Source organism: Psammomys obesus, unplaced genomic scaffold, assembly GCF_907164565.1.
Source record: "Psammomys obesus unplaced genomic scaffold, mPsaObe1.curated_primary_1811, whole genome shotgun sequence".
NCBI classification, from domain to species: Eukaryota; Metazoa; Chordata; class Mammalia; order Rodentia; family Muridae; genus Psammomys; species Psammomys obesus.
Genome location: NW_026586383.1, coordinates 10,013,564 through 10,023,749, shown reverse-complemented (window position 1 = coordinate 10,023,749; position 10,186 = coordinate 10,013,564). Strand labels below are relative to the sequence as shown.

Genomic DNA, 10,186 nt, shown 5'->3' with positions numbered 1-10,186 from the left:
AGCTCAGGAGGACAGAGAGCGTGAGCTCAGGAGGACAGAGAGCGTGAGCTCAGGAGGACAGAGAGCTTGAGCTCAGGAGGACAGAGAGCGTGAGCTCAGGAGGACAGAGAGCTTGAGCTCAGGAGGACAGAGAGCGTGCAGTGGGACATGGTGGGAAAGAGAGGAGTCGGGGCTGTTCCGTGCTCTGCTGTCATGGTGATGACTGTGAGAGTGGGTGAGCATGTGAGGGGTGCTCCATGTAGGTGGCTGCTTGTGACCTGAGCCTGTCCTGTGGAGGTAACCACTTAGGAGCTTCTGTGTGTCTGTCCCTAACCACGCCTGTCAGTGCTCTGACCTTCCCAAAATGTGAGCTCCATTCCTCTTTAATTCTGTTTACATGACTGAATATTCCTTGAGAATAACCCAGAACTCCAAGAGGAGAAACAGGCGTGGATGCAGTGTCCAAACTGCAGGCTGAGTCTGCTGGTCACCCTAATAACGTTCCCACAGAAAACAAACTTCCGGCTCGCTCTTGCTGCTCCCGTACTGTGCAGCCATTGTTCCAGCACAAAACAGCGGGAACTTGACTGTTTGGAGTGTGTGTGTGTGTGAGAGAGAGAGAAAGAGTTTCCTATTTGCATATGAACCTGACAAAGTTTCATTCTGTCTGATAAGTGTCACTCAACGGCGGCCCTTGCTCACTGTTGTTAGGCCTTTAAGTAAGGAATGTTAGGCGAGTGGAGGGTTTTTATTTGTGTCTGTCACCAAGTGTGATTAATGAATTCCAGAATTATGTCAGCTCAGTGTCTGTGTGGACTTGTTTGCCCTTGCTGAGACTCAAATATGCATGCTCCTTTGGCCTCCAGCTGGCGTATCCACCTTCTGCCTCACTTCCTGTTGTGTGCTTGAGGTACTTCCCGCTTTGTACTTGAGGCTTTGTTTGTCAGCTGGGTTGGATTTGAACTCAGCTCAGAGTTTGTGCAAATCATTCAGCATTTGAAGATTTAGCTTTTTCTTTAAAATTGTAATTAAAATGTAATTATTTCACTTCTCTCTTCTCTTTCCTCCCTCTAGTTCCTTTCATATCCATGCCCTCCACCTTTCTCATAGCCGTCCTACAAGAGAGAGGTTTAGGAAATAGGATTCCATCTGCCCAGGAATTAAGGCCAACAGCCAACAAGCGGGACCTCATGAAAGGAAACGGCTTGGCTAAGTTCAGGTCTCAGTGAGACTGTGGAACGCCTGCGTTTGGAGCACACTCAGGATGCGAGCCTAGCTGGCGAGGTGTTGTCTCCCGCCTCCAGCTTGGCCACTCCGGTCTGAGCTGCAGCGCTGACCTTTCCAACATGTCTTCCGCAGGACTTCGTGTCCACAGTCATCCGCTTACTTGACAGTCCGTCCTCTCCCATCAGAGCCAAGGCCTTCCTGGTGCTGCTGTACATCCTGATTCACAACCGCGACATGCTGCTGCTCAGCTGCCAAGCAAGGTGGGGCCTCTGGGCGTCTGTCAGGGGCGTCTGTCAGGGGCGTCTGTCAGGGGCGTCTGTCAGGGCTGTCTGTTTGTTGGGGGTCTGTCTGTTAGGGATATCTGTATATCAGGTGTGTCTGTCTGGCAGAGGCGTGTGTTGGGTCTGTTTGTCAGGGGTATCTGTCGGGGGTCTGTCTGTCCAGGGTCTGTCTGTTGGGGGTAGAGGTCTGTCTGTCTGATGGGAGTCTGTCTGGGTTTGTTGTATAGACTACTTATCGGCCCTCATGTGTTTGCTTTTGCTAAATACATTTTCTAAAGCTTGCCAAGAGTGGAATACACCTCTCTGCTGTCCTCAGCTTATAAACCCAGGGATGACCCTGAGCAAGGGGAGGTGCCAGCTTGGGGGTGGGGCCCTCCGGGGCACACTCTCAAGCTGGTGGGCTTTGTGTCCCAGGGGACCAGGGGTTTGCCTGTGAGCCTCTAGGGTGAGAAGCTGAAGGCCCCAGAGCAGCAGCCTGGTGACCTAGGGACAATGATGCCTTCCCAGGGCTAGAGTTCCAGGTGTGAGCCACCACACTTGCCTTTCTCCCCATGCCCCTTCCTGTCACAGGAAGTGCTGTCTTGGGCCCCAAAGTTCTCAGTATGCTCAGTCCATTCTCACCAACACTCCTTCAGCTCCTCAGCTCTGCTCCACTGGGCCCAGGGAGTCACTGTGCAGCCCAGGGTGGCCTTGAAGTCATGACCCTCATGCCTCAGCCTTCCTAAGAGGTGGGATTGCAGACCACTTCAAGACCCTGAGGTCATGTTCAGCTGGGACCCTGCACCCCTCTTGTGAGGGGTGTCTCTTCCAAGCAGCTGCGGCGGCCTCAGGAAGATGGTGGGTTTCCTGAGGAGGACCCTGCTCTGTGACCCCCTCCCAGGACAGCACTGGGGCTGCAAAATCCCGCGTGCAATTCTCAAGCTTCTAGCAGTGCACAGATGGTGTCCTGAAGGCGGTGCAGGGGTCAGGGTGGCCTCGGCAGGAGTGCAGCACTCTGCAGCCGAGATGGCCCAAGTGTGAACCCTGGAGCGTGGCCGCTCCTGTGTGGAGGCCGCATAATCCAGAACAGGCCTGGCATGGCCGCTGGGCCAGGCTGTGGGACCAGCACTCACCTTATCCTCCCCTGAGCTGTGCTGGTGCACTTGGCCAGTCACCGAGCTGTGACATGAGCAGGCAGCTTTGAAGGAGGAAGACCAGGATGGCAGCTCACAGCAGAGCTACTGATGGAGGAGACAGGAGCGTTTCAGCTGTTGCTGTAACTTCGTGAGCCGTAGAACTGGAAATGCCAGCAGAACCGCAGAGAGGTGGCCCCTTTAGGGATGGCCAAATAAACTGTAGGAGCCAGCCCAAAGACCCAGGATGCCGGTGCCAGTCACCAGGAGTTGGAGAGCAGGTCCTGGGGACCTCACAGTCCGCCAGGGATTCCGGTGGGACTGGGGGAGCGACTTCAACCCAGGAAGTTGGAGCAGGCTTCTTCCTGATGCCGGTGCTCTCTGCCGGTGCTTGTTTGCCCTTGGATTCTAGAAGGGCCAGTGGCAAGGAGTACCTAGGCAGACTGGGAGATGGCACTGCCGTTGGGTGGGGAATGGAGGGGCAGCCCATGACTGACACCCTCCTGCCCAGGAGGATCAGGCCACTGTTATCAGCTTCATCCTTGCAGGGGGGAGGTGCTGGACCACACCTTGGGTGTGGTCCTGGCACTAGAACTGTGGAGGAGGAGGGGGAAGCTTCGATGCCTTCCCTGTGGTGTGGCAGCCATGTTTTCACACAGGGTTCAGGAGAGCCTGCTCTTCCTGGGGACTCGTGGGGCCTGTTCTGCGGTGGAGCAGAACAGGTCACAGGTGAAGGGCTAAGGGAGTGAAGGGGGCTTACGGCATCACCATTCCTCACCCCTCGTCCTCGTGTGTACCCATTGGGGGCTCATCAGGCTCACTGAAACTCTAGACTTGTTTTACTGTTAGTTCTTGGCTGTGATAGAGACTCAGCTCGGCAGAGGAGGGAATGCAAACCGCCTTCAGATGGCACTCTGGGAGATTCTGGTTGCTGAGTTGGAAGCGTCTCTGCCAGTGAGTGCCACTGTCACTTTGGCAGTTTCATGTTTGATATTCAGCCTGTGGAAGTGAATGGTTGAGGCTCCACGCCCAGATCCAGTGGGCATTGGAACAGCCAGTGCTGATGGCTGGGCATCCTATGAGAAGTCATTTGATTGACACTGGGGGTGTTCGCTAGTGTGAGGAAGAGAGGAAGGGAAGGAACGGTTCTGTACTAATTGTGAAAAAGAAGACCCCTCATTGGCAGAACATACCTGTTTTCATGTACCTGTGTAACACCCGAAACAGGAGCCAAAGAATGAGACCAAATCAATTATCCAAGGCAGTGGCACCGAGGGGTCGCTTGCTCGACTCCCTCATTCTTAGGTTGTGGTGAGTGTGAGGTGACCCCAATGGCCCCTGGGTCTGATACTCGGTCCCTGGGTGGTGGCACAGTTGGCACGTTGTGGCAGTGGCCCCTCAGGGTCCCACCCTTCCCTGCTCTGGTCCAGCTTCTCTCTGCCTGTGGTGGGGGAAGGGCTGGCTGCCCACTCCTGCCGCCATGAGCTCTGCCATGTCCTCTCTACTGAGGCGGACTCACTGTTCTGTCTGAAACCAGCGCTGAGGTGGGAAAAGTAGAGAAGATGTACGTGCCTTTCACTCCTGCAACCCAAAACAAAACAAACAACCCTCCCCTCAAGTAACCAAACCAAACATCTTGGGGTGAGTGGGGGACAGCGATCCGCAATGTTAGCAGCGGGTACCGGGTAGTCTTAACTCCAGGGGAGGTGTTTGAGGGGGCAGAGGGTGAGGTCACTGGCCACCAAGCCTGATGACTGCGGTTCCTGGGGCCCACACGGTGGGAGGGGAGAACAGGCCCCCAGACAAAATAAGTGCATAAATGTGATAAAAATTAAAAGGGTTACAAGACCTTCAAGGCATTACAAATTGATTTTTTTTTCTAGACTTGGGAAATTGACTCGATGTAAATTGCTTTCAGAGAGAGAAGACAGTGGCTGACACCTGTTTGCCATAGTCTGTGTGGAACAGTGTTCCCCTTTCCCGGCCCTGCCGCTCCAGGGCAGCCAGGCCCGAGCAGGTCACCCTGCCGCTGACGGCACTTCCTGTCCTCAGCCTGCGGGAACCTTTATGGTACTCGTGGGCATTTTTCTGCTTCCTGTCATCCCTTGAGGGTGTGCATTTCGTCACGTTTTGTGTGATGTCAGCTCTTATCCACCTGCCCTGAGAGCTGGCAGCCTCAGGTCGATTCTCTGACAGCCCCCAAATGTCCACCTGTCTCCACATGTCTCTGTAGTCAGATCGAGGTGACAAGTGACAAAAGGGCTAGGCCTCGTCCTTGAGTCCTTGAGACGATGGACAGCGCTGTAAGCTTACTGTGAGGTGTGCTTCGAGCTGCTGAGTGTGAGAGCCCCCTGGGGGTCAGGCTTTCTCTCCTCCACTCTCCTGTGGCTTCTCTGTTAATATGGAAATCAGTGAAATAAAAAAAAAATGTACCTGCTTTGATCTTAAGAGAAAGATTGTTTTAAAAAGAAATATTTACTCTGGATAATTGGCTAACTCTGTGGGAAAATTTATTTTCTCTGCTTATATGAAAGTTAAGTCCAGATGGATTAAAGAATTATATACCCCAAAGAAACCAGAAACAGCTGGAAGAAAATATGTTTAAATCTGGGAGATGAAAAAAAAAAAAAAAAAAAATGAAAAAAAAAAAAAAAAAAAAAAGCACAGAAGCAGATCTTTAGCTTAGTTCAGTGAAATCTGGAAACTTTTCTGCTCCTTGAAAGTCGTGGGCGCAGCACCGTGGCTCTTGCAGAGGACCCAGGTCGGTTCCCAGTGCCCATGCCGTGGCTCACCACCCGTCAGTCCAGCTCTTCAGGCTTCTGTGAGTGCTGGGCACAGATGGCACACCCAGGCACAGCGCCTACACACGCAGAAACTAAAGTAAAACTCAGGTAGACCCTACGTGCTCATAAGACTGAATCCCTAAACACGTGTGCTTGTGTGCGCAGTATGGATTTTGGGGACAGCTGCTTTTGCCATCCTCTGACTACCAAAAGATAAGCGCCCTGGCTCCTTGTGGCTGCCCTCCACATCTGGGATAGCTGTGATTCAGGGCAGCGGCTCTCGGCCTTCCTAACGCTGCGCACCTTTAATACGGTTGGTTCCTCAGGCTGTTGCGACCCCAACCGTAGACTTACTTGCATTGCTGTTTCATGACTGGAGTTTGCAGGTGCTATGAGTTGTAATGTAAATATGTGTGTTTTCTGACGGTCTTAGGTGGCCTCTGACTAACAGGTTGAAGGCCCCTGGTGTAGGGGTTTCCCAGGACAGGGAGAAAAGCCAGTTTGGAGTGATTCCAGCCTGTGGTGGAAGTGGCCCAGGTGCTCTCCCTACATTCTAGAGGCAATGTCAGTGTCCCTCTGCAGGCTGCACAGCGCCACACACAGGTGCGCGCGTAGAGACGACACTCTGGGACCAGGATTTGGAGCCAGAGGGATAGAAAATCTGGAGAACCGAGGAGCCAGGGGCGGGAGCCACAGGGAAAGGTTGGCATATTTACACACTGCCGTTGTCTCTCTGTGAATGTCAGCAGGAAAATAAACCTCTCTCTGAGTCTCGCTGTGCAGGACCAGGCGGGCACTTAGTATGTTTGCAAGTGAAAAGGAGAAGCAGGAAGGCATCTCGCAGACAGCAAAGCAGACTCATAACAGCCATGGGCTTAGGTCACAATTCTGACAGGACCCACAAGCTCTGTCCTAAAAGAAACACTGACAATTGTTAACTTGAAGGTGGAGACTTCTGTTGTACTCAAAGTAAAAAACAAAAAATTCAATCAAGCCACAGACCGGGTAAGGCGCTTGTGACATGAACAATCCGCCATTGAGTGCCTAACTCAAAGGACCAGAGAATCCAGGAGAAAAACGAGCCACACTTACTGGGCCCTTCACACACGTCTCTTCACACACGTGACCGAGCTTCGTGAGTGAGCAGGATAGCTCACAGCGTGTCTCTCAGAGGCCTGGGCATGAGCACACAGCTGGCATCTTAAACTGACGGACAAAGATGTGTATTGTGCTCGTTTTTTAAACTCTGTTTGATTTGTGGTATTTAAGCCTCGACCTTCCTTCCACCAACGCTTTAACCCTAGGTGAGAGAGGGAGGGCTAGTGGGGAGAGGGGGCCAGACCCCTTTACTTCTCCCGGGGCTTAGGGTGGGTGGGTCTTCTGGGGTCAATCTCTGTCAACAGCAGACACAGCCAGCATCTCCTCTGTCTGTCTCCTCCAAGCTGCTGCACCATGAGTCTCTCAAGGCCACCATGCCATCCCTCTCTGGTCTCTCTACCTGGCACACCTCCTCCTAATGGGCTATTGTATTTATCTCCCTCAGTCCTAGACCATGCCCCTCCCTGTGCTACACGGGGCATCGTTGCAAGCTGGCAAAGACCACGTCCGCAGGAGACAGTTTGAGCTGTGGATGAACTAAAGCCCAAACTAAAATCCCACACTTGGGATTAAAACAAAAACATATTTACATAACATACCCGAGTTTTTAAAGAAATCAGAACTTCCATTACAGATATGCTAATAAAACTGTGTATCCACTTTGAGTCTGTGTCCATAGTTTTCCAAAAGAAGTGGAGTTCCTTTGAATGTCCTGGGCTTCACTGCAAGTTTAAGATTAACAACCAGCAAAAGGTTGTAAAGGCTCCTTTACCCTGGGACACAGAGAGCCCTTGTGTGCAAATGTCTCTGTTTGCTACCATCATCACTTGGAGAATGTGTCTTTTCATTGGCCAAAGGCGATTGAAGTTGGGGTGTCTGTAACATGGGGAGACTTACCACAGCTGTACTTTCTTCTGCATGAGTGTCCCAGCTGGTAAACACTGTTGACTGTGCCTGGCCGGTCAGCATGGCTAGGGCCGTGCCTCTGGAAACACTTGCCTCAGTGGTACTTAGGACAGACTCTCTGTGGCTCCTGTAACCTGCAGGCTGGTGATGTACATCGAGAGGGACAGCAGGAAGACCTCCCCGGGCAAGGAGCTGCAGGGCGGGAGCGAGTACCTGGCCAGATGCCTGGACCTGCTCATCCAGCACATGGTGCAGGAGCCTCTGAGGATCCTAGGTAAATGGCAGCAACCGCCTCAGGCCACCGACAGTCACCTTCCGAGGGCGGAGCTGGCATGGCCTCGCCTTCATTCTGGCTTCTCTGTTCTCTTTTAAAATTATTTTAAAATTGCTTGTTTGGGAATTTCACATGAGGTTTGAATGTATTTGGCCCCTCCCTTCCCACCTTTTCAGCTCTCCCAGCTCTTTCCACCCAGCTTTCATCTCCTCCTCCTTTTTCTTCTTCATCTTTTTGTCTTCTTTCTCTTCCTCCTCCTCCTTTTTCTTCATCTTTTTGTCTTCTTTCTCTTCCTCCTCCTTCTTTTTCTTCTTTGTCTTTTTTGTCTTCTCTCTCTTCTTCCTCCTTTTTCTTCATCTTTTTATCTTTCTCTTTCTCCTCCTGATTTTTTGTCTTTTTCATCTTTTTTGTCTTTTCTCTCTTCTTCTTCTTCTTCCTCCTCCTGCTTCTCTTTCTTTCCCCATCAAGTCAAGTTTGCACTGTCCAGTGTTGTCCACTGTTTTGGGGCTTCTCTGAGGTGTGACCAGCTTCTTCAGAGGCATATCATTAAACAAACAGCCAGACAAATAGACAAACCCAACTAACTCCTCCTCTCCTAGGGGCCATCAAATGGCAACATCACACATCAGTCTTCTCATCTATCCTGGAGTCTGTCTGTCTGGAGCTTGCATAGGTCTTGTGCTGTCACAATGTCTGGGTCTCTGTTTGCAGGGAGTATGGAGGCACTTTTCTTGAACATATGACTTTAAGGCTTGAATTGGCCCTGTCTGTTTTATAATTGTGTTGTGTCAGTCACAGAGCTGAGGTGTGACATTGGGGTGTCACCTGAGCTAGAAGAAACAAATGAGCTGCAAGGCAGGATGTGGTGCGGTGGGTGCTTGCCTCACACACAGGAAACAGTGGGGTCCACCCCAGCACTGAGTGGCCCATTGCAGAGGTGCCTTCCTGTAATCCAGCACTTCCTGTACTCAAAGGTTGAGGCTTATCCCCAGCTACACAGCGAGTGTGAGACCCCTAGATCTCAAAATAGAAAAACGAAACAAGAACGATGCCCAACAACACAATTTTAATATTGGATTTATGTGATCACTTTGAGTTCATTTTCTCAAGATTTCTCTCGGCCCGTGTATGTGTTTGATGCTACACCAAAGGCTGAGACGCGATCTGCCCACAGCTTCAGAGGTAATTTCCCTTGACATTAGAGCCATACATGTATTTTTTATTAAAAGAGTTTTTAAACTGTATATACTGTTTTTGTTTTGTTGGTTGGTTTTGTTGTTGTTTGAGACATGATCTCATTACGCAGCCCAGGCTGGCTGGGCTCAGAGTCTGCCTCTGCTGACCCCCGAGTGCTGACTAAAGGTGTGTGCCATCACCAGCGTTTGCTTTTATTGTCTTTTGGCTGAATTGAACTCACGGTCCCCTGCCTCCATCCCCCAAGTGCTAAGATTTCAGATGTATACCCCCCTCCCATCCAGAAACACAGATAGGGTCAAGTTCCTAATATGAAGCGTTAAAATTTGATGTCACGGATTTTGACGGTTCAACATCTGAAAACTGAGGTGGTTTGAAGGCTCATCTTTAGTGTAAGAACCTGAGCAACATCCGCACAGGGTGCTGCTCACAGGAAACGCCTCGCTGTGTTGTTGTTGGAAAGTGAAGTGCTGTGGGGGGAGTCTGGCTTGCTTGGGCTCCTTTCCCTCCTTCCCAGGAAGCTGGAAGGACTTAGCACATTAGACCAGATTCAGGCCTACAGAGTGAAGAGCCTGAGCCGGGTGTGAGAGTGAAGAGCCTGAGCCAGGTGTGAGAGTGAAGAGCCTGAGCCAGGTGTGAGCGTGAAGACTTTGTCATCATAACGTCCGTTGACTTTCTGCTCATAAAGAGGGAACGTTTTCAGCTAATGACGGGAAAGGGAACACCTCACAGTAAAAATGCTGAAAACCGAGGTGGCTCAGTGGTTAGGAGCTCTGGCTGGTCCAAAACACATGATTCAATTCCCCACACCCACAGTGTGGCTCACAGCCATCTGTACTCCAGTTCGGGGAATCCAAGCCCTCTTCTGGCACCTGCACTCACACACGTATGCATGTGAGCATGCGCACACATACACGAACACATACACATACACATACATACAAATAAATAAATAAAATCCTAGAAGTTTTGGACAATGATCTCTTTCCTTCATCCTACTTGTTTTTCTTTGTTGTCTTTTTCAAGTTGTAGTTCATAATCTGTCTACTTGTAATTTTAAATTAGTTTTCTAAAGCAATAAGCATAATAGTCAGTTTAAATAAGAGAAACAAATTTCTCAGACCACTACTGTGTTATAGCCATGTATAAATTAATTTCTAATTTAAAGGTCAACTAATAGTGGCTATGCAGACGGCCACTCTGTGTCCCCAGAGGTCACAGTGTGTTTTATTACCAGTGCCAGCATGTATGTCTGTGCATCTGTGTGTGTGTGTGTGTGTGTGTGCGTGTGTGTGTGTGTGTGTGTGTGCGTGTGTGTGTGTGGTGTGTGTG

The 10,186-nt window shown here is 50.7% G+C and overlaps 1 protein-coding gene across 1 annotated transcript in view; it reads left to right on the top strand.

Moving 5' to 3' along the window:
- Positions 1-10,186, top strand: part of Ulk4 (unc-51 like kinase 4) — a 246,945-nt gene that overhangs the window by 66,912 nt on the left and 169,847 nt on the right. The window contains exons 22-23 of the mRNA XM_055601553.1: positions 1,339-1,466; positions 7,527-7,660. Coding sequence (XP_055457528.1) covers positions 1,339-1,466; positions 7,527-7,660 — 262 coding nt within the window. The remainder of the gene's footprint in view (positions 1-1,338; positions 1,467-7,526; positions 7,661-10,186) is intronic.